Here is a 23,962-nt window from a genome sequence, read left to right on the forward strand (position 1 = left end):
ATGAGGAGCTTCTACTCATGTACGATTTAAACATCAAACAGGTCCGATAACCTTGATCTTCCGTACAATTCTTATCCTGGTTTTGACTTCGATGATTTGGAAGACGAATTCCTCGATTTCAGTAACAAATTTGTTTTGGTGGGCGACCAGCCCTACAAGAGAGAATTACTCCGAGTGAAACAAATTGTTGGCGTGAAGATTGTTTAATTTTCAGCCATAATTATCTGGAAAAACGAAATCAAACACTAGTTGGCAAAAGTATGAACTCTTCTCTTACCCTTGAAAACTTTCAGGCCAAATTTTGTGGCTTTGTATTTTGTATTCCCAGTTTACGCCGGCCATTTTGTTTTGTTTGCGTCAAGCTTTATTCACTCCGTAGGGAGTGAATAATGCTCAATTACTCCGAGATAGCGAACCAATTAGATTGCTTGAAACACCAAGATTACTGAGTATATACTAATTTTCGATGTTTGAACATCTTAAATAATTATTATAGATGAATAATAATTCATAAAAGCATATTATTTTGTATGCAAAGCCTCCCTTTAACGCCCCGTTTAGCCGCAAATTTTCCAAATGTGAGCTGATTAGGTCAGCGGTCATGCACAAAAACAAGATGGTGGATGGGGAAATTTCTTAACAATTATATCGATCTTTCGAAGGCTTTCATGAACAAACTGCAGGTTTTTGGAGATGATAACACGCAAATTCGTATTCAGTAAGTAAAAAACTATAGATTTATGTAATTTCAAATTAGTTCTGAACGAAAATCGACCACAGAATACGGCCTAAAGCAGAAGGATGTACCTCTGGACGAAATTTTATCCCAGGCTGGCTGGAGCACTGCTGATACCACGGGACGAAAAATTGGATTTCCTGCACATTTGATCTTTGGCAAAGCTTAAGTCAAATCTGGAATCGCTTTTGACTTTACCTTTGACGCACGTCAAACGTACGGTCAAATCCATTACCAATTTGCTTATGCCTTTGACCATGGTAAAGGTCAAGTCAAATTCGTAACAACTTTGACTTCACATTTGACGCGCGTTAAATGTGAAGTCAAATCTGAAGAAGCTTTGTGCGTTCCTTTGTTACTTGACAAAGGCGAAGACAAGTACGATAGCATCTTTGACTTCAAGTTTGACTATCGTCAAATGTGAAGTCAAATCTTAACAGGCTTTCCTACTTTGTTGATACTTGCATTGCCAAAGGAAAGACACAAAACCAAGGCAACGCTTTTGGGAGATTAAACGATTCGGCAAATACGGAACACTGACCGTCGTAGAGTGTAAGTTCGCTTTCCTCCTTTACCCCCTCGGTGACATTTCCCCCATATCTCCTATCACGAACACGTACACATTCAATCTATTGCTTGAAAAACGTCTACCAGTTGCAAAACGTAGCCTGAGTTCGGGTTTCGACAAAACACTGACCAACGGTCAACTGACCCCCTTACTGACTCCCTATAAAATCAATGGGAAAATGAATACTGCTTACTTAAGCCTCAACATCCCTTTTTAAACAGCATTGTTCAACAATATTTAAGTCTAAGGTTAGTTTTCGATTATTGTTGTGATGGCCCATTACTTCATGTAAGCTAACCTTTTTAAAATGGGTGCTTAGACTTAAATATTGCTGAACAATGCTGTTTAAAAAGGGTTTTTGAGCCTTAAGTAATCAGTATTGATTTTATAGGGGGTCCATAAGGGGGTCAGTTGACCGGGGGTCAGTGTTTTGTCGAAACCCCCTGAGTTCACATTCTTGTCGATTTTCGCTTTTCCAAAATTCAATGAGCACTAGTGCCAAAATTCCGTCGACAATAAACCACAAGAGCTTTGTTATAATAAAATGGATCTAGTTGCAAATAATCCATTACCAAGCTTGCTGATCCAAGAAGGAATCAGGAAGATCATAAATTTTCACAATGAAATTTAAGACCATTTCGAATTTATACATCTTATACCTCTTTGCCTCTATATATTATTATTTTCTTATGACTTAACTTTTAGGTAAATTTACCATCATGAATGTTAATATGAAGAAATCAAAATGTTTGAGGAAACTCACTTTATCATCTGTACTAGAGAATGTTGTTCACCAAGTGGTGGTGAGGATAAATCTAAGGATCTTGGGTATTTCAGTATCAAAAAATGTTCTGTTTGATTATTAGCAAAAAAATCAAAGTAGCTCAGATTAATTAACCCATTGACTCAAGGGGGTTCCCCATTGGCGAGTAAAATCGTCTGGCATTAGACAGAGTAAAATACTAAGTCTGACCGGTTTGGGTGTCAAAAGGTTAATTAAATTAATTAATGGGGACATAAGTTTTCAGTGATTGATTAAGGAAAAATAAGTGTCACCCTGTCAATGTCTAATCTAATCCCCATGAAAACATACTGAGTTTGACATGAATGTACATGCAGAATGTATGTCTGATATATAACAATGAATTAATGACAGACATTTTACCTTTAACTTGAATTTGCAATTCATAAAGCCAGTAACCCCTCAATAGTACAAATTAAGTAGTAAATACAGAAATATTGGAAATATTCAGTACCATGGACAAAGGCAAACAAGGATACATCATAAAAAGTAAGATTATTCAAAAAATAATTTTATTATTTTTTTAAAACATGGTTGAAAATAATTGTGTTTTTAGGTTAGCCAATTATGTTTCAGGCAGGAGTACATTGAAACTTTGGAGAAGAAAACAGCAGAGATTCAATCACAACACTACTGCCATTGCTGGAAGAGCATCTGCATCTAAGAATGCAAGGCTATTTCTTAATTAAAGCACCTACATTTTTTGCAAACAATAGAGTACATGTCTGCAGTCATCAGTTATTGGCAGCAGTGTGTACCCTAATTAGATTAGTGCATTTGTCTTTTCATGAAGTACAGATGTGCACATGTCATATCACTATGCATTAATAAAGCACTACTCAATAGATGTCATGAGGTAATAGCCATTCTTATAGTAGTACCCCATTCATTACTTACACATGCATGTGTTATATTAACTAAAGAACCACTTACGCCTAGCATAACTAAGAAATGAGATACACAATAGGCCATTTTACAGTTGTTTCCTCAGCGACCAAGCCTATGAATGGCTGTGAGGCTGCCGGTGACCTTGCATTGATACAGACCTCACTGCTTTTATCATGTAAATTGTGTTGTTGTAACGCTAATTAGTCCATATTAGCATTACAAAAGCATGAAGGTTTGTATCAAAACAGGGTCATCGGTAGCCTCACTTCCATTGTTAGGCCTGGTAACTTAGCCACAACTGTAAAATGGTCTATTTGCTTTCCCCATTAAATCCTCTCCCTCCATCTACCAGCAATAAGATAATCATAGGTTATGCAAATTGAATTAAATACTGCACTTCAAGAAAACACCAAGCAGCCTTTACTAAAATTAGAGTCCTAGTTAGAAGGCATATACTATTGTTATTAGCACACTCGTCTTCCCCCTGGGCAATTTGGATTAAAAGGGTTAAGGGTTTTATCTTCAGGGCCTGTTGGTAGAACAAAAAGTTGAAGAAGGGAGATTGTCAGATAGTTGTGTAAAATGAATGCAAACATGTGTCTATAAGAAGAAAATCGTTACTAATTCCCTCATGCCTGTAAGGCTGCAGTATTTGCTCTCAAATATTAGAATACATTTTATTTGGTTCCTGCTTTGCCGGGTTCCCTTTGGTGAAGACTTTGAAAACTAAAGAAATTAATACACTGAATTTGTAAAATCAATTTAACTACCCGACATGACAACTGTTAGGTAGAAAACCCCACCCTTTACCTTTGGAAAAGGTTTGCGGTTTACTGATTAAGAATGACATCATATTGTCCTCGATCCAGCGCTCTAGGGCTTTTTTATACTGACCGTCATCAGTATAAATCCACTTAAAATGAGAATTGAATTTCTGATAGTAGCAGCATTAGTTTTAAATGAAATCTTCAGCTGAGCCGCTAAACGAAAATGATAGATTTGTACTAGCAAAATATTCTGCACTTTTGCGTACAGTAAAAATTACCCTTGTTGAAGGGGGGCATCTTGGGTTATTTGCAGCGCAGATTCCCCAATATTTTCGCAAGGAGTGTCACCAGATGCAACGTTCACTGCGCATAACAAATTTTGCGTTCCACCACAGGTAGCCCAAGCTCGATATATGCGTATCTGTACTGTACTTTTTTATGCAAGAGCAGAAATATAGGGGTTTGTACGGGGAAAACGGCTTTTCTCAAAATTTAAAAAGTATTTACGATTTAAAATAAAAAAAGAGCTTACCTCGCTTCAGTCTTCTGTTTATTTGTCTTTGGTACGGTTTCTGGGTCCATTAAGATCGGTACTTAAGCAATAGTTACAGTCTTCGATCGAATTGACTCTTGCCTTCGATCGAATCGACTTTTGTCGATCGAAACGACCTTCGATCGAAACAACTTTCGATCGAACGGACTTGCATTCATTAAGATCTATTTAGGTGGTTTTTAGTTCCTCCTCTTTTCCCTCTCTATAGAAGAGAGACCGAAAACCACCTAAACCGCTCTTAATCGAAACAAGAAACTGAAGCAAAGACAAAGAAACACAATACTGAAGCGAGGGAAACTATTTCTTATTTTAAAACGTAAATTTATACATATATGTTTTTTACTTTTGCGAAAAACCATTGTCCCATACAAATCTTAAAATTCCTACTCGCACATAATATAGTACAGATACACATATATCGAGCTTGCGCTATCTTTGATAGGAGACAGAACCTTAATGGTTTACTGATACTCTCGATTTGTTTGTGTCTTTTCCTTTGTGTGGTTAAGGAAGGGATTTGCATCATGGAAAATTAGCTCGATTAGTCCGTTCGATTCCAAAATAGAATCCTTTTAGATCAAAAGAAAGACACTAACATAAGTTACCGTTCCTTTCTTTGTTGTAATAGGGCATCAATAGCCCATAAAGATCATACGTAATAGCTCAGAAAGCGCTGGAACCCGTTCCCTGAAAAAAAAATGCTGATAAATATCGAACATACAACCCCTTTTCTTGACTAAAAGGTCGAGGGCTCACAGGCCGGGTTAGTTTTGGTTGACTGTAAACCAATGAATTCTCGACGACCACAGCATCTTCTCTGTTGTGGTTGCTCTGATTAAACAGCGACCAATGGTCTTTACTATTCACATAAACGTAGAAAAGACTGATTGAGAATGTCCTGAACTTCCTTCTTGGCCCTAATCTGCCACTCTTTTTTTCGCCGTCGTCGTCTGTTTTCTATATATCTGAAATGCATACAGAGACACTACAAATGCTGGGAAATGTGAGTAAAGTGCAGAAAGGTGGAAATTCAGCATGGTGAAGTTATTTTGCCTTTTCCTTTCATTTCACAGAAAGTGTCACGATAAAAGAGGCCATTAAAATCAAGCAAGAAATTGTGCTGAAGTGTTAATTCGTAAATGTCATCAGACAACTCCGTGACTGGTGATAGTGGGAATAGCGAAGAGCTTGAAAACGAAGAAGAAAGGAAGAGGAAAAGGGAGTTCATGACAAAGGCTGTCTTGGTGGTCAACCCAGCTCGACATGTTGATGAGATCTTTGGACGGAAAATCGTTGCGTAGAAGATCCGCCTAGGTGGCCTCATAGGACAAGATAACAACAACCAGAAAACTTGTCAGAGCAGCGTATTGCCCCGCAAGACGCCCCGCAGTGGGCAATCCGCGTTGTTCCGCAGTGCTTAAAACTTGGTAACAGCGTTAAACCAGTATTAGAGATTAAGAGAGTTTGACCAAGGAAACTTGACCGTCATACCGCCCAAAATGCTGTTGATAATCTATTGGAAATCTTTAGTTGACGCACTTGCTGACTATCAACTAATAGCCATGCTAATGCATATATAGAGAATGTCTGGTTGTCTTGACTTCTATGCACAAATAACCATTCTTTGGAAAAAATGTGTTCTGTGCAAAAAATGCAGTAGAATAGCAGCAGAATTTCACTGTTTTTTTAAAGAGGACTTTCTCGGCTTTTGAAGTGGATTAAGGTGACTTCAAAAGTTCACCTTAGAAGCCCATCAGCATACTACCAGGAATCCTGCCTGATACCTGATACCTGATTGACGTGCTGCTAAACCATTTATTGGGTGACCGATTGTGTGAGTTGGAGAGTTGCATTTTATATTACTCATAAAACAATGGCCGTCTCATTTGAAGAAAACCAATTTTTTTGCATCAAGAATATCAATAGTTCGTTGTTGAAGAAGTCTTAACTTCTATCGAGGAAATAGAACAATTAGAACTTACATTTATTTCCCGGCACGTAATAAAAATGGGAAAGCCAAAGTCTCTTCACTTCACACTGTCACCGTAAGACTTTAATCATGCAGAAAAAAAATGAAATCAATGATTACAATTGGTGCAAAATCTAGTTAGTATGCTGCTGGCCGTCGATTGAGTGTCTTTTCGGCACAAAGAGTTAAAAATAATTTTGGCGGATTTTCGCATGAAAAATCGTTTACTCGAAGTTTATTTTGCTAATTTCAAGTCGGTGTGGCTAAAGCTGTTTCCCACAATGAACTACAACATAAATATAACTTATTAGCTTGCCTCAAAGTTAAAACGCTGTTTCATGGGAAGTTCCTTTCGGTTTTGACCTGTTGTTAGTGAGTAAGAAAAAAATCAAGATTATATCAGTTTTTTTTTTATTCAAAGTTTTCAGTAGTTCCATTTACCCTGTCACTTATGTCCACTACTCTTGATATTGTGTCAGTTACATGATACTTCCAACAGAGGTGTCATGCATGATTGTTTGTCATAAATTAACTTAACTAATTATACGGTGACAGTGATTTTACTTGTTATGCAACAAAGTTGTTGATAACACGGCGCTTGTTGTGCGTGTAGTGTAAATATTACAGGTATAAATAAATTGAAGCCTTGAGAGAAGTGAAGCACTGGAATTAAAAAAAAATTCATTCTCATCCTTCGATTTATTTATACCCTTTTACATTTACATTTTGGATGTATACTACCACTTAAAAATGCGCAACAAAATCGATTCCTAGAGATATTACAGAATGTAAGGTGTGAGATTCTTGGTTTTACCAAGAGTATGAATTCCTTTGAATAAAAAATGGAAAAACACAGGTTTTCGTCGTATCTGCATTTCAGTCTGTCTCTCATATGGCATAACACGGGGGTGAATGGCAAATTAATTTGACTACGGCGGTTTCAGAAATGCCACTCTAGACATATTTCAGATATTTGAAAAACGTTTCAATTGAGACTCAAGTACATTTATGATGGACAGTTGTTTGAGTTGAACGGTGTCTTTGTTACGGCTAGAAAAATTCAGAAGTTTCCGTCCTACCGTCCTGATTAGGGAAAAGTAGTCCAGAGATCAATTCAGCGCTTCAAGCCAACAGCTATAAATACACCCCAAGACATCTTTGGCTACACCTTTGCTAAATCTTTGACTTGAATCTCAAACATGTCTGACTACACCTTTGTCAAATCTTTAACCTGAATCTCAGACATGTTTGACCACGCCTTTGTCAAACCTTTGAACTGAATCTCAGACATCTTTGACAACACTTTTGCCAAGTCTTTGAATTGAAGCTGAGACATCTTTGACGACACCTTTGTGAGGGTAACAAAGGGTTGTCAAATAATACCTTTGGCGCTTGTCAAAGGTTGGGTGTAAAACTGTAGTAGAAACGGCCTTTACCACCTGAGACCCCCCTGCAATGGCAACCGCAAAGATAATATTTGACGCGCGTCAAAGGCATGTAAAGCTGTAACAAACGCGGTCTTTATCGCGCCTTTGACAAGACATTTGACGCTATGTAAATCCAATTTTTCGTCCCGTGTACATTCAGGAAATTCTATGACAAACCCATCAAGTAATGACAGTATGGCGTCTGCTATATTGAGACATTAGTTTCTTGTTATTTCATGTATTACTCCCTATAGGTTCATGTTCCATTGTGATGCTATGTGTAGAAGCACATTAATTTTTATGACACAAAACTTGGTGTAGTAAATGTTTACATCTGAATATACACCTCGTCTCTTTATTTTCATGTGCATGTCTCTCCCGCTCAGCTGGTTTACAGACAGAGCAAGGAGATCACATGTCCTTTCTCGCTATTCTCCCTCTCTATTAACATGCTTGCTGTTCCTCTGTGGGGTGAGTTGGAGTTTCTTTCCTTCTCACACCCACACCTTTTAAGAATGATCTTGCGCGTGAGCTATGCTATCTCATGTGATCTCCTTGCTCTGTCCGCCATGTGATAGAATCTCAACAAAACTTCAACTTACAGGTAAGTTTCGTTTAATCTTTCAATTTTCTCGCACAGATGGGTTACCATACAAATGAACGATTATGGCGCTTGTAGGAATTTGCAGGAATCCACGCGCTTGTAGGAATTTTCACGAATCCACGCGGGGCTGCAGCAATCCTACAATAATAAGACAAATAATGTAGCTTTATTTTTGTTGAATGTTCATTTGCAGTTTGCTTTTTCCAGTTTCTTAGCCAAAGAAGAGAAAGAAGAGGAAGAAGTGAAAGTCCTTTTCGCACTGCCAAGGAAGATTGGAGAGATTCTCGACTCTCTTACGAATTGTATCGGGACAAATTTAGGGCTTTGAAAGTCCCAGGTCCTTCTGTTGGAATTCTGTGCGTGGCTTGATTATACAAGACAGATTTTGCATGTTTATTTGCTTCACACTATCATGCAGGCATTAAACTGAAGAAGGAGAAGAAGAAGAAGAAGAAGAAGAAGAAGAAGAAGAAGAAGAAGAAGAAGAAGAAGAAGAAGAAGAAGAAGAGTAAGAGCGGTGATTACATAAGCCTAGAGATGTTTTAGCTTATTCCATCAAATTAAGGACATTCAATACTTTGCCGCTTTTCAAAGAATGACTCCGGCTCTAGAAGCTCGCGGCCGGTTAATGAAGCTTGAGGTTCATCTCTAGAAGACTAAAAAGTAATGGATCATTCGTAGTAGCTGTCATTGGGTGCGGGCGAATCGTGCTCGTTCTCAGGCTCAAGCGGCCTGGGAGCGTGAACAGCACATGCAAAAACGCTATTCGGGAGGTGGTGGTTCGTCCAGGTCCGGATTTGGATCTGGCTCGCGCGGCCATGCAATTTGAACGTGAAGACCGTGTTGGATCTTGTGCGGCTGCTGAGTTCTTTGGAGACACATCCTGTTTAGAGGACATGTCCTTCTGGAGCTTCTCGAGTTTTAATCTGTTAAGTTACAGGGTGCGTGTGCGGAGCACGAAGAAAGAGAAAATCTGAGTAGTGACTCTAAGGAACTGAGGTGCGATGATTGTGTTCCGGATCCTCTCATTGGCCGGTCACATCCAAAATCAGCGTTGATAATACTAAACTAGGGTGCGTGTGCGGGTCACCGTCTTCTTCTTGCACATAGTGTGACATTTCTTTGCTTTTTTCGTCTTCTTGTACATACTCTTCTTGTACATAGTGTGACATTTCTTTGTTTTTTTTTTGTCTTCTTGTACATACTCGTTTGTTATTCTAGTCATTAAAACCTGTTGGATATGATTTTTTTCCTCTGGTGTTTTTTTCTGACCGTGAGGGGCCTAGGACTCTGTGACGTCATCCCTCTCCCAATCAACTCACTCACTTTTTAGATTCAAATCCTAAATACTACGTATTGTTGATCCTTCTGATACGAGATGCATATGATGAGGAATCACATATCGAACTACGTTAAAACCAGGACGGGAGTGTTTGGGCAATTTTTTCTTGGCGGGAAATCGCATGGCAGCGTTGCATTTGGCAACCAGCGTTTTTCTGGCGGGAAATCACATTAGTGACGAGCAACGGGATAAAGATTAAGAGCAGAAAAGAGCACGAGAGAAGAGGCGACGAAAATCTCGAGAGAAACCGAGGAAGGAGATCTAGAAGAACAGAAAATTTCAATGAAGAACACCGTTAAAGGGTGACAGAAATAGAACGAGAGAAAAATCACTTTTTTACAACGATTAGCTTTCAGGTAAATGTTTTCCTTCTTAATGCATACCTCGCTGCCTCACATAATTTGTAAAACTGGCTAAAAAACGAAGAAGTCGTGAAAAGGTTTGCAATTCCCTGTGGCAGAGATTCTCTATTTTGTTAGTTTTTTTCTGAGCCCTCTATTGTAAATATTTGTATATATGAAACCGTTTTTCATGAGGAGAGTGATTGCCCAATTTTGTCATTAAATCGTTTGATTCGGAAAGAAAATATCCTGTCTTGTCTTTTTCGCTTGAACCGTGAGGGGCCTGGGTCTCTGTAATTAACACCCCAACATTGAATTTCCAACATGATTAGGCAAAACATCCCAACCTGTTTCGTGAGGGTCCGCAGTAAGGGAGCTCAAATTTGAATTTCCCGCAAAAATTTGAATCCACCAATCAGAATGCTACAATTCCAACTGTCCAAACTGCCCCGAACGCCCATATAGCCCTACTGATAAATAAAATGAAAAGATGTAAGGCGGGCTTGCACGCTAGTTAAATCGTAATTAAAAACTCAGTGAAGGTCTTTGCATAAAAGAGATGCATTCTGAAACATTGGCTGACTGAAAGCTCAGCGGTTTGCATTGAATTTTTAGTCAAATTAGCCCTAACTCTTTTCAACCTGAACGCGCCACTTTTGTCGGGCTAAAATATACAATTAGAGGCGATAAACTACAAGGATAAAGCCTTAACCTGATGTACAAAATGATGTGTGAATTGATATTTAGATTCTTATACACTCTTAAAGTTGACCATTATTTCACCTTAGCCAAAAAGTTACAATGTACATTATTTCCACGTGTCCTTAAGGCGCTGTTCCACTGTGAAATGTTTCGTGCAACCTGTCTCGCAATGTTTTGGCGACATTGTGGCGGGACAAGTTGCACGAAAAGTAGAACTTAATTCTACTTTCGGCAACGGCTCTTGCAACTTGTCTCGCAACGATTTTGGCCCATAGGGAGCCCACACAAACAGTGTGTCTGTATGGGAAATATTGAAGAGTCCTAATATAGTAAACTTACATCGAGAAATGACTATGTTAAAGCTCAAAATAACCTCAGTTGTTGTGTATTGTCATTTCTGCGACTGAAAATGGTGAATTTGAGCGATTTGGTGGGTTTTCCGTTGACTGTTACTACACGTCCTTAGAAGGAGACAAGGGTGGAAAGCTCATTTTCGACCGCTCCAGCGTCAAGCCGATTTTCACCCAGAAATTAGAATCGCCCGTCTTTCAAATCGTACACCAGATAAACGGAAAGGTTGACGCTTCTTCTCGTGCCATTCAATCGAAAATCCATTCAAAATCCAAGCGCTAACCGCCAAATAATTTTCGAGAAATGCAGCTTTCGAAGCGACCAGCATCCCCGGCCGGGATTTCGTGTGCCAAGAAGCAACCGTCACGCTGTTTGCTCCACACTGATTGGATGCACTGTTTAGCAACATCCAATCAGTGTGGAGCTGAAAATCGGCTTGACGCTGGAGCTATCGAAAATGAGCTTTCCACCCTTGTCTTCTTCTAAGGACGTGGGGTTTCGACAAAACACTGACCCCCGGTCAACTGACCCCCCTACTGACCCCCCTACTGACCCCCTAAAAAATCAATGGGAAAATGAATACTGCTTACTTAAGCCTCAACATCCCTTTTTAAACAGCATTGTTCAACAGTATTTAAGTCTAAGCACCCATTTTAAAAAGGTTAGTTTTCGATTATTGTTGTGATGGCCGATTACTTCATGTAAGCTAATCTTTTTAAAATGGGTGCTTAGACTTAAATATTGCTGAACAATGCAGTTTAAAAAGGGTTTTTGAGGCTTAAGTAGGCAGTATTCATTTTCCCATTGATTTTATAGGGGGTCAGTAGGGGGGTCAGTAAGGGGGTCAGTTGACCGGGGGTCAGTGTTTTGTCGAAACCCAAGGACGTGTAGTAACAGTCAACGGAAAACCCACCAAATCGCTCAAATTCACCATTTTCAGCCGCAGAAATGACAATACACAACAACTGAGGTTATTTGGAGCTTTAACATAGTCATTTCTCGATGTAAGTTTACTATATTAGGACTCTTCAATATTTCCCATACATTTCTTTATATTTCGAACATACAAACAGACACACTGTTTGTGTGGGCTCCCTATGTTTTGGCCGTTGCAGGATATGTTACACCACAGGCGGCCCAGACTCGGAGGATTTGTATGGGAATCTCGATAACAAACTGAAAAAGATATTTAACTAAAAAAATTCTCAATAAAAAAGCTGTACTTAATTTTCGTGGTGACTTTCTCGGTTTTTGTGTGGTTATTTGCCTGATTGAATGCGATTTAAGCGACTTCTCAAATTCCCGGGTTGTCACTCGTACCTAAATAAGGGAAAGGCTGGAAAGTAGTTTCTAACTTACTTCACATCTCGACGATAAAATCGCACTTCTCCGGCATCAGTCAAGCTCAAACTCCGGCGATGGCCACACGGATAAATTTACTTCTCCTTGACCAAGTTTCAAGGTCCAGCGAGCATCCATTGCTTAGAAACATCGAAATATATTCAAATTTTCAAAATCCTTCGAGGCTTGCTTACAACGAATTTTGACACGGCTGGTCAACCGTTCACTTGAGCCTCGAAACGGTGAGAGCAAATAAGTGAACTGTTGGCCAACCGTGTCAAAATTTCGTTGTAATTCGTGCAACTTGCCCCGCCACAATGTCGCCAAAACATTGCGAGACAAGTTGCACGAAACATTTCACAGTGTAAAAGCGCCCTTAAGCTGACTTGAGCGAAACAACATTACACGATCTTTATATTTTTGAAAAGATAAAAGGACCTTTTACAAAAACACAAAATATCAAATCGCAAATGCACCACGTTCTCGCGAATGAAATTGCCAAAGTTGCAGAATTGTTCATTGTCTTTCCAAGGGACCAGCTGCCGTATTGGCAAAATTTTTCGTAAAAAGCAAAACGCTCCAGAACTTTTTTGAATAATTTTTCAAAAAGGACCACCAAAGGATACCTTAGGTAAAATAAAATAAACCATGAAATTTTGCAACTGTCGGCGGATTCTCGATATTTACAGTCAGATGGTCTTAATCTCTACCTTAGGTCACTTAAGCAAGAACTTCTCTCTGGATATGATTGGAACAAGCTGAAACGACGGTGAAACGAATTCAAAATAATGCTAGGCGTCTTGTAATTGGTGTAAAACCCTTGGACCATACAGAGCAACAAGCAGGATTTTAATCCTCCCCATATTTTTAGATCCTGCCCTTTGACAAAAGCTCATGCGATTAAAAAAACGACGCAACAGCAAAAACAAGTTATACGAAGAACCACCACTTACGCGTGAGGGGACACTAAGGAAAAAAAACCGCCGAAATAAATACAAAACCACACTATGAAGACTATATGCTAGTGTATCTAATAGATAGCAATGCTGCGGTACATTTTGTTGATAGTGACATCATTTATCTTTGGTAGCCATGGCAACGGTGTATTGACGTCCGGGAACACACCATAACACAAAACGCGGTGTGTCCAGCACATCACGCATGCGCAGCTGTGAACAGCTGTCTCGGCTTTGTTGGGCCTTACCAGCAAGGTATAGCCAAGTTACCAGGTGGGTGCTTTAGGCATATACCCGTTTAAGTTATTTAAGTTATTTTAGTTTGTCGAGGAAACGAAAGTATCGTCAGTGTGCCAAAATTTAACCTGGACCATCCCTTTCCAGGCCGTGATGAGGTAGGGAAATGTCAACAGAAAGAAAATACAAAGCTCTGGCTGATAATCCAGTGACTGATCTGAAACCGGTTAGTGCACGATGTGAAATGAGAAAGCAAGACACTAAAAACTCCCCTTGCACCAGATTTCGGGAATGGAGGAATCCTTCATATGTTTAATTGCTCGCAGAAAGAAGCGAAATCGTTACTCTTAAAATCTATCCTGGCACTCATCAACAGATGTCTCTTGATGTGTTAACACTGTAGGATCAGCCTGCTTGCTCTCTCTCTCTCTCCTCTCATGGAGCATGGAGTTTGGACAAAAAAAAGGAGGGAGCGGAAATAAGGAAACTGCTGGAAGTGATAACAATGATACGATTTTCGTATTTAAGTAATTATTTGGTGCTCCTTTTTTTGTGTAAACTCTTAATCATGCGGGTATTGGCACAGTTAAGGGGGATGGCTCTTTCCTACCAAACCGTTGCTCTGGACTCCTTCAAAGAGCCATTTCTCTAATTCCTTTAACTCTACAGTTATCCTTTCTTGCCAAGTGTTTTCTATTTAAAATTTCTTTGTCTGGTTCAAATCACAACCACATTTGGTAAATCACGTGACTAAAACAGTAAATGCTTAAAAACTCAGCGAGTTAAATATGTTTTCCACAAATTTTAAACGCAAAAGTGTGAGAACATTCTAGCACAAAATCTGTAGCATAGATTTTAAAAGAAATCATTTCTCAAATTAATTATGACGTCATAAGGCCTCCCTTGATACACTTTTCAAAAGATCAGTTCCATTTTTGTCGAAATAGAAATTCCATGCTACAGTTTACGAAAAATGATGGGACAGTTCCCATCCGGTGAAAAAGTGCCTCTTCCTTTCGTTTCCTGAGAGCTTTTACTACACTGAGACGCACGGCAGAGGACTGGGACTAGTTGCGCATGCGCTTTCTGATTGAAGTGATGTCACATTTCTATTGAAAAAGTTACTTCATAGAACCATCAATGGAACCTTTTTGCAGGGCTCTTTGACTAAAAAGCTTTCTTAGCAACCATTGTCTTTCTGTAGTTAAGTGCCACACCCCTTAACCTTTGGATTGTAGGAACAAAGTATATTATTGATAATCTGCTGTTCTATAGCGCTTAGTATCCCTACATGGCACTTGAAACTGGATTGTTTGATTCCAGGGATATTTTGATAAAACAACAAAAAATCCTCCAATCATTGGAAACGTTCATGTAGATTTTCTTTGATTGATTACTCCAACGATTCAAAGTTTTCGTTTATAAGCAAAATGACACTCTTCAGACGGATGCTTTTCATAGTTAGCCAAATGGGCAAATAATGGTGCGACAGTTCACTCATTCATTACAATCCATAGGGGCCCGGCTATCGCAACTAGTGGCCTGGTTTTAGCATGCTTTTTTTCCCTATATTAACTCTTTTGAACTTCATCAAAGGACCAAATCAGAACAAATAAAACCTTTTTAAAGTCATTAAAATATCATTAAAGAGATCATGATGGCATCAAAAAGCAACAGTAGAACCCGAAAGATACTTGATATTTTTAAGAAAAGAGCGTCTTGGTTCGTTTCTTTGTCCAAATCTCTGGCTCAGATCTGGGCAGTAAAGCAACTTCCTTGTTGCTAACTTTTGAAGTCAACTTTGTCGTTACTTTCCAAAAAGGAAAGGAAATTGGTTCCACACACGTGCATGCATCTTGGTATCATCTAGCCAATGGTTTCTTCCTACCTGTCATCGTTTTTTCTCCTGGTATGAAATGTTTAAACGTCTGGGTACGTTCAACGGCACTTGCGACTAGTGATATCGGCCTTGCAGCACCCACCCGGAATACTTCTTGTCAGCAGGTTTGACTGTGAGGCAAGATCTACTTACAGCGTGTAAGGTTTTGCACTTAAATACAAACGTTTTCGGGGTCATTTACACGTTCCAACATTTAAGTTAGAATCGTAAGATTTACTTATTCCGGCTCTTTGTTTTCATTTTGTTTGCAGGGGTGTGCCCTACTAGAAAAAGTTCTGAAAGGTTTTCTATGTAGTGTTATTCCCTCTAATGGCGGCTCTTGTTTTAGCTGAAGTTCATACTTTTCGTGCAGCTCCGATACTGATTCATAAAGAGGTGATTGAATGTTGGCATTAGGGCAGTCAACATAAGCGTTTAAACTAACATTCCTAGTTTCGTTTCGTCTTTGTGCATTAAGCTGTGGCGCCACGACGCACATTTCCTGTTGTCGGAAAGCATCGTTGTCTATATTCTTGGAGTTTTTACCAGAATGTAGTTTTCTTGTAATAAAGTAGCACCAAACAATCGTCACCATGAAAAATAAAACGACGGCAATAGGAACGCAAATTAAAGCAGCCAAAGGAACTTCTTCCACTGCTAATTCCTTATACGACGGAGACTCTGATACAATTGGCTTCTTTGTTGCAGCGGGATGTTCTCCTGGGCTTGCCTCAGGTTTCCTGCTCAGAGGAAGCCCTGCAATAGAACACAATGTGTTTCAGTTACAGAATTCATCTGACGTGATTACTATTACATGCATCGTTGTAAAAGTTGTTTAGTTTTTGGACAAGACGACATTTTCTTTGGGAAATCCTTGAAAAAAGGCTTGTATTTTTCATTATGCTTCTAGAAGATTATCAACGTTGATTATTAAAGTCGACAAATGGTGACGTAGCCGGCACAATCATGGCAACTGCTGAGAATTGAAAGATGATAGAGTGAAAATGTTAGGGCTAGAAAAGATAGGTCGCAATCGACAATGTTCTTCAATAGCAACTGATTACTTGCATACATTGTTGTGAATACAGGTCGAATTTGCACAATAATGAAAAGGGGTTCTGGAAAACCGTGGCTCTGACTCACCACTACATCGTAAAAAGAAAAAACATACCTTTTCCATCGACGGTAAGAAATGCATGTTTGTTTACCCATCCGGCAGAGTTCCCTACCATACATGTGTACTTGGCTTCGTCTGCTGATGTAACATTGTAGATAACAAGCCGGTGCGTGTAGATCCGTTGACTTCCCATGTGGGGCTTAGCTACCTCGTGAATTTCTCGAAATTTTGATTTCCTAAAGTCAACAAAATCAAAAGGATCCGAGCCATTTGAAACGTTTTCGGGCGGCTTCCATTTTAGAAAATGAAACTTTGGATAGCCCCTACTTATGGCTGAGCAAACGAACGTGGCGTCATCTCCTGGTCGAGCTGTTTCATTCTTCAGGTCTTTCTTTAAAATTCTAGGCTTCTGTTCCGCTGGTGGGGCTACCCCTGGAATAAAGAAGATTCAGGGAAAAAAACAGATGTGATTGTTGCCGTGACTTGATTGTGCATGCATTGGCTTTGAAGGCTCCCAAGAGAAAACTAGTTGTTAAGTCCCCGATACCGTTTGCCTTTTTCTTCAAGATGCACGCTTTTGCCGTCGCTCAAGAAGTTGAAACTCGGGCAACAAGCTAACCCTTAATCGACAGAAATGATTTTGCATCACTTTTGAAGAATACTTCTGCTTTCGGATTGTCCACGTGATAGAAAAGGGTGACTCTCATTTACATATAACCTCATCCCTGTATATTCAATGGTAACAACTACTAAGACTGTACTGAAAGAGATGTTAGATGGGGAATGACTAGAAGAGATTTGTTTATTGCAAAGGAGGTCTCGGATTTCACCGAAGTATCCCCGAGTCACCATGCAAAAAAAAGTCTCTTCAACTACTAAGATGGTTCACTGGGATAAATAATAATAAAAAGTAAAAAGTAAAGTGGTGCATTTATATAGCGCCTTTATCACAAACGTCGCAAAGGCGCTTTACAATGATCAATTTACCCCCAGCGAACTGGAAGCATATACAGGCGCAAATGGCAGCCACTTCTAAGCAGTCCAGGTATGCTGGTACTCATTTTACCGACCTCGGAAGGATGGAAAGCTGAGTGAACTTTAGCGGGAAAAAGGTCGCCAAATATTCCACTCTCGGCAGAACCGGGAATGGAACCCGGGACCTTAGGGTTGGAAGGCAGAGATCTTACCACTGCGCCAACCCCTCCGCTGTAATCATTCAGATTGTTCATTTAAAATTTATTGAGGGCTTTATACAAAGAGTTTCGCGAAACCACGTACAATGCAAAAGAGTGTGACATCATTTGGACTACGGCGTCGCTGTTGATTGAAGTTCAACCCAAATTATATAACGTACAACCTGCTGGCTTGACACTGCAAGCCTGTGTATGATAACTAACAAGATAACTCACCAACAACTTTGATATCGAAGGTTTTAACAATGGTGCCAAATGCATTTGTCACTATACACATGTATGACCCAGCCTGGGAAGAAGACAACTTGTGGAAATTTAACACTCTGCCTTTGGATTTCAGTAGCTTTTCATCCGCTCTGCTCAGTATGCTTCCGTCCTTAAGCCATGTGATATTCAAAGGAGCCTCCCCATTTGCGTGACATTTGAGTCTCATGGGTGAACCTTGAGTGTATTCAGAGGAACGATTCGAAGGATTCCTAAATTTCGGTGGACGGCCAACTGTTAAGAAATTTGACAAATCGAAAGTGGTTCAGCGTTGAAATGGGTGTTCCTGATTGGCTATTACCTTGCGTGACAAATTGACGCGAGCATGCCGCGTACAGCGTTGTCTAGACTCTTATCGACAACGGAAAATTAGCTAATCAGATTGCGAAATTACAAGCAATTGTGGTAAAAAAGTTAATCCCAATGAATATGCAAGGCTGGTCATCATGGGAAATAGGCATAAATGGGCTCCTGACTTAAATCGCTATTATTCCCCGCCCAATGTTGAATACAGTCCATGGTATCAAATCGTCTCAAGTGTTAAAAAAAAAAAGCTAGTCGAGCCTCAGGAGTCGACAATTTGTCATCGTGGTTTGCACCAATGCTTTCGGCGTTTGGTAAAATGTGAATTAGACCTTAGTACCCAGAGATCCTTACACCTTTGGACGATTTCGGACAAGTGTAATGTTCGTGGGTCCGTTTTCTTTGCCGCCCCTTACCTTGAAGGGAAGTGGGTAGGTAGGTCATTTACGGATGGGTAGTCAGTATTTTGATTTCTATTGATTCTAGAACACACACCAAATGATTTACTGACCTACTTACAGTTTAGGCAATAAGGTTGGTGAGGTGGGGTACAGAGAGCATGCTGGATTAAGAAGAAAGAAAGGATGCAATGGATTACAAACCTATTAAGGGAGGCATACTGCTAGGCCTCACACTCCCTTTGTGCGTAGGTAAATTGGTTGTACTTGGGACCTCTGGCTCTTTTGCAGTGATGTGCAATGCTGCAGAACGAGAGACATTTATTTAGCACATGATATTCTAAGATTTAAAGTATGCTAAATGATGAAACAAAACCATATCACTTTATTCATAAGTTGCTCAACAATGAATGATTACCTGTCGATGAATCTGTAATCTGTAGTGTTCTGCTAGTAGTGCTTGACTCTTCGAAAAAATACAAAAACAAATAAAGTCAGCAAACAGAATGGTTAAAGAGTCTCCATTATTTTGACGCTCAGATCTAGTCCTTACAAAAACGTTTTATTGCTATTAGCGTTGCTGCTTTTAACAACACAGATAATTAAGCCATTCACCGGACACCTGGTGCATGTTTTTCCCCAGTCGATTCCCGCTACAAGACCCGCGACTTCAATTTTTATGGCGAATGATGTACGAATGATGTCATGTCGCACCACAACCTTGTATCTGTAAACTTTTCAATTGGAAACAGTCATGAAAGTAATAAAAGTCATACAATGTGTTTTCTTGGGGCTAGCAGAAAATCTCGCATGGAATATGACATAGTTGTTAAACTCAAATTTCCTATCATACACTGAGTAATGCAATACTATACTTCTCGACATGAAAGAAATACGATTTTAGAAAATGGAATTTTTTTGCTCCTCGAACAAACCATTCTGCCACTATTTTGTAATCCTGCCCGCTACCGCCGGGAAAATATCAAAGTGGCTATAAGCCACTGAACTCGGAAAAATTCATGAATTATGAAAGGTAAAAATGTTCGCATTTCGTTCCCAGAGTTTCTTTTCTTCCATTCCCCCAGAGGGCCAGAGCGGGAGAGAGGACACCCTGGGAACGATGTTGTTCACACACATTCATTGGCAATGGACAATATTATTTAACAATATAATGTTGGTGTTACAAAAATGAGTGTTGAGTACTGTACTTGGCAATGTAGTAAAAATGTCAGGAATATTTTGTTTGGTTAAGTTTCATGACATACATAGGTTAGGTAGCATGTCTGACCCAAAAAGGTAGTGGATGTAACGTGCATCAGTTGTGAAAACTGTGACAGCAAAACATACTTCACAAACAGCAACAATTTGCTCTAAACGTCGAACTTTTCATGTGCCGAACCTAATGCATAAATTACTTTATACGAACTAAAATTCATGGAGTGCATTCGTATCTCACAATATGATCGTAATTTCCTTGAATACAAAAAAAAAAAAAAAAAAAAAAAAAAAAACAGCAAATAAAGCTGTTCCAACTTAGCGAGTAAATTATCAAAGTAACTATTTTGGCTTTTTGTACTCAACCGAAATGGGATGGAATGGAAATGAGTCGTTTCAAACCTCTTTCACCGGTTCATTTCCTTATTTTAATTGTTGAAAATGGTATTTGTTTACTCCAAGAATTAGGTTCGGCACATGAAAAGTTCGACGTCTGAATCAACCGTCGAACTTAATGATTTGGGTCGACCCAAATAGGTATCAGAATGTTAATTTACAATCACAACTCCCAGTGACGTTTAGAGGGTACTAAACTGCAATTACGCCGTCCCTACGTACTGATGAGAATAAATATTACTAAAAGTAATCTCGGATTATTGGAGTGCGTTCCTCAGTCAAGTCAAATCAAGTCAAGTCAGGTTTATCGTGTATATACACTTTGCTTTTGTGAGGACAATCTCACACCTAGTTTGCAGGTATAACACAGAAAGTAAAAGTGAAAAAGAGCTAAAATTGAGATGATACCTTGAGCAAATAACTAAGATAATAAAGGAAAAGGAATAAAATTTAAGATTTAAACTCTATTTAATGTAAGACTAGATAACTTATTCATAATATGAGATTAAACTAAGACTAATTAATAATACAAAGTATAAAGATTAACGATGAGATCAAACGTGGCAAGTCTAATTTTCTAACAGTCTTTTTAAAGACCTTGAAAGATCGAATAGTTCTATGCGAGTCAGGTATTAAGTTTCATCCATAGCTTTGGCGCCAGAAACCTCCACGATTTTAAACATTGTTTTTAAACCATAAGTTGTGGTGTCGCCGTTTTCAAATGGAAGGATATTTTTCATTCGCTTGAATACAGTTGCTTTGGAAGCAAAGGAGAAAAGAAAAGAAACAATCTTGAAGGACCGAAGTATGAGGATGTGACTACGACGCGAGGGTCACGTGATTAGTGCGTTTTTAGGACGGGGGAGTTTTTTGTGCTTATAAGTTTAAAGTAGCCACTAAAGCTGGGTGAGTGTCTTTTTTTTCCGTCGACGTTTTGCCTATTTGTACCTTTGTAACCGTTGCGTTATCTTTCTGTTAGAAAACCGCCAAAGTTGACTGTTTACGAGAGCGAAGATGCCCGAATGTCACAGCGGAATCAAGTTGTGTTAAAAGTAGTCCGGTGTCCGGTATTAACTCGCCCGCCATTCAGTCGGTCGTGATTTGGTGGTGACAGAGGATACGAGCCTGTGCTTTTTGAGATGGTTCAATATGCGCCGAGTACTGTGGTCATTTGTCAGGATTGAAATATAACCCTTGGCTAGACTCTGAATCCAGCATATAGAGGAAAAGAAGAATAACCGACATCTGAGGAAACGAAACAACGTAAATAACCCCCTGTGACAACATGTGGCTGCTATTTAAATACTAAAAACAGAAAGATTGAATAAAATAAAAAGGATTCGAGTAACATTGGCATCGAGGCTGACATTTTGATCATCAACACAGAGAGCTGGGAAGACGCAAACAGCTGACCGCAACAAATGGCGCTGTGTTCTCCGCAAACAGCTGAAGTCGGGTGAAGAAAAGATCCAGACCTCAGCCAATGAAAAGAGGGCCGAGCGAAAGGCACACATCACCACAGCTACCCGAACTTGCCACACCTGCAAGAAATGTGGCCGAGATTGCTACTCCCGCATTGGACTCATCAGCCACAGCCGGCGCTGTCCCTGAGGCAAAATGAATTGTTCTAGACCGGTGCAAAATCCATAGTCGACTACGACTGACGGATGCCTACTACCCGATTTCCCATATGCCTTTCATGACTCACTTTAACTGAAGTTAAAGTACAAGGAAAGGTTACAAGGAAAGGTTACGTTGGCTTTCCTTGTACTTGTACATGTTAATTGCCGTGACTTTAAGATCTTCGGTTCCCACGGCCTGCTCCCGTCTGACCTTGTAGCTCAGTCGGTAGAGCAGCGGAGATCTATACCGAAGGTCGTAGGTTCAATTCCCACCCTGGTCAGAGGTTTTCTCTGTCCTTGTGTGGGCCCAGATCCATCAGTAGGGCTAACGCTCCGATGGTTCATATGGGATAGTAATCGAGCACTTCACGTTACACTACACTCTCTTCAGTTAATTCTGTTTAAAATATAAGTGCTACACGGCCAACGTTAGTATAAACGTAACCTTTCCTTCTCCCTGATTTACATTGGATAGAGGATCTTGAAAGGCAGTTTAATCTACAATATTCGTACAGTTCATTGATTTTGTATATTTTTAGGGCGTCATAAAGCCAACGATTTGGAAACTATACATTGACGACATTTTTTCGTTGTAGGATGTCAGCAAACCGGATATAGACAAGTTCATCACACAAGCAAACTCACACCACCCTACCATCAAATTTACGGCTGAGATCTCAAACACTGAAGCCACATTTTTAGTCACTGTTGTATATTAAGGCAAACGCTTTCAAAATAACAATCCATTGTGGATATAAAAACACACTTGAAGCCGACTGAAACCTTTCAGTACACTCATTTTTCCTCCAGCCACCCACTAGGTGTCAAAAAAGGATTCATGGAGGGCGAAGCCCAATACTTCTACGCACTAATTCTTCAAGATCAACTATTGAAGAGAGCATTTACAAATTCAAATCACGTGTCCTTGCTAGAGGCTATCCAAAACGTCTGATCGAGATACTCCTATCAGACATCAAGTTCTCACAGAAAGGGAATCAGCGCTGAAGCAAAGGAATGAAATTCCTTAAGATATCTTGCCCTTTGCGACACAGGATCACCCAACAATGCCAAACCTTAATGGGACATAGCTTTTCAGTGAGTAATTAAACATGTTTTGTTAAAAAAATTGGCACTTGATACAAAACCAGCCTTCTCTACGGCTAATTTGACTTCAAAGAACCACCACTCATTTACAGTGACAGGTGCATTACCGGTTGCTTTTCTGGATACTTTTTCTACGGCAAAGCAATCGAGCAAGTGTCACCAACAGTTCAACTCTGACATTTTTTCGCCTCCAGTGCGCTGCATTAATCTTAAGCCTATCTCTTAACTCGAAGAGTAATGTCACCGTCAAACTGTCTTTCTAATTTATTCCTCAACCTCGTCCAGTTTACGTACGGTATTCTTGTATCATATCAGTCGATAAACATCATTTCTTGCGGCAGATATCCCACATAAATCGGCTCGAAATATCAAACAAGAGATGTCCAAAACACTCTTACCAAATACATTTATCTTCTCCTTTCTAACCAAACATTTTGTTCGAAAGAATGCAACATTCGCCACCACAAGGAATCTTAATTATTTGGCGTGTTAGTTTCAAATGTTTGCTAGTGACAACGATTACATGCATTAAGAGGAGATCACCCGATTCTCTCTTCTCTCATGTAACGTGATTGGCAAAAAAAAACCCAAGGTATTTACGTCACAGAAATCGTTTTGCAGCTCGAGTTCGCGTATGTTATTTTTTCGGGAGAGAGAAACGACGTCTGAGTTCGCAAGATAGTATATTTTTGGCAGCCTAGTAATTTAGTACAGTCTAGTTATTTGATACTCCAAGACTGCCCTCCACTGCCTCACAAAGGCAATATATGCGCAGGCGCTATGAACTAGTCAGCGGATTAACATAAAAACGTTTACAGTTAACAAATTGATGTCAGTTTTTCATGCGTCTGTCCTGTTATTGATCATAACATTGTCAAAGTAGCTGT

General features: G+C 39.6%; 1 protein-coding gene and 1 long non-coding RNA gene across 5 annotated transcripts in view; one reads left to right on the plus strand and one right to left on the minus strand.

Moving 5' to 3' along the window:
- Positions 1–601: 601 nt before the first annotated feature.
- Positions 602–7,136, plus strand: LOC138007117 (uncharacterized). The gene is made up of 2 exons (XR_011124002.1): positions 602–718; positions 5,388–7,136. It is a non-coding gene; the product is annotated as an uncharacterized lncRNA (long non-coding RNA).
- A 6,731-nt stretch (positions 7,137–13,867) lies between these two features.
- The window catches only part of LOC138007115 (fibroblast growth factor receptor-like 1), a 38,053-nt gene continuing 27,958 nt past the window's right edge, over positions 13,868–23,962 (minus strand). For all 4 annotated transcript variants that reach the window (XM_068853854.1, XM_068853852.1, XM_068853853.1 and 1 more), the window contains 5 exons: positions 19,157–19,204; positions 18,943–19,041; positions 17,990–18,271; positions 16,635–17,012; positions 13,868–16,219 (listed from right to left, as the gene is read on the minus strand). In XM_068853854.1, the coding sequence (XP_068709955.1) occupies positions 15,702–16,219; positions 16,635–17,012; positions 17,990–18,271; positions 18,943–19,041; positions 19,157–19,204 (1,325 nt within the window). In that variant the 3' untranslated portion in view covers positions 13,868–15,701. The remainder of the gene's footprint in view (positions 16,220–16,634; positions 17,013–17,989; positions 18,272–18,942; positions 19,042–19,156; positions 19,205–23,962) is intronic.

This window comes from Montipora foliosa, chromosome 6 (genome assembly GCF_036669935.1).
Source record: "Montipora foliosa isolate CH-2021 chromosome 6, ASM3666993v2, whole genome shotgun sequence".
Classification (NCBI taxonomy): Eukaryota; Metazoa; Cnidaria; class Anthozoa; order Scleractinia; family Acroporidae; genus Montipora; species Montipora foliosa.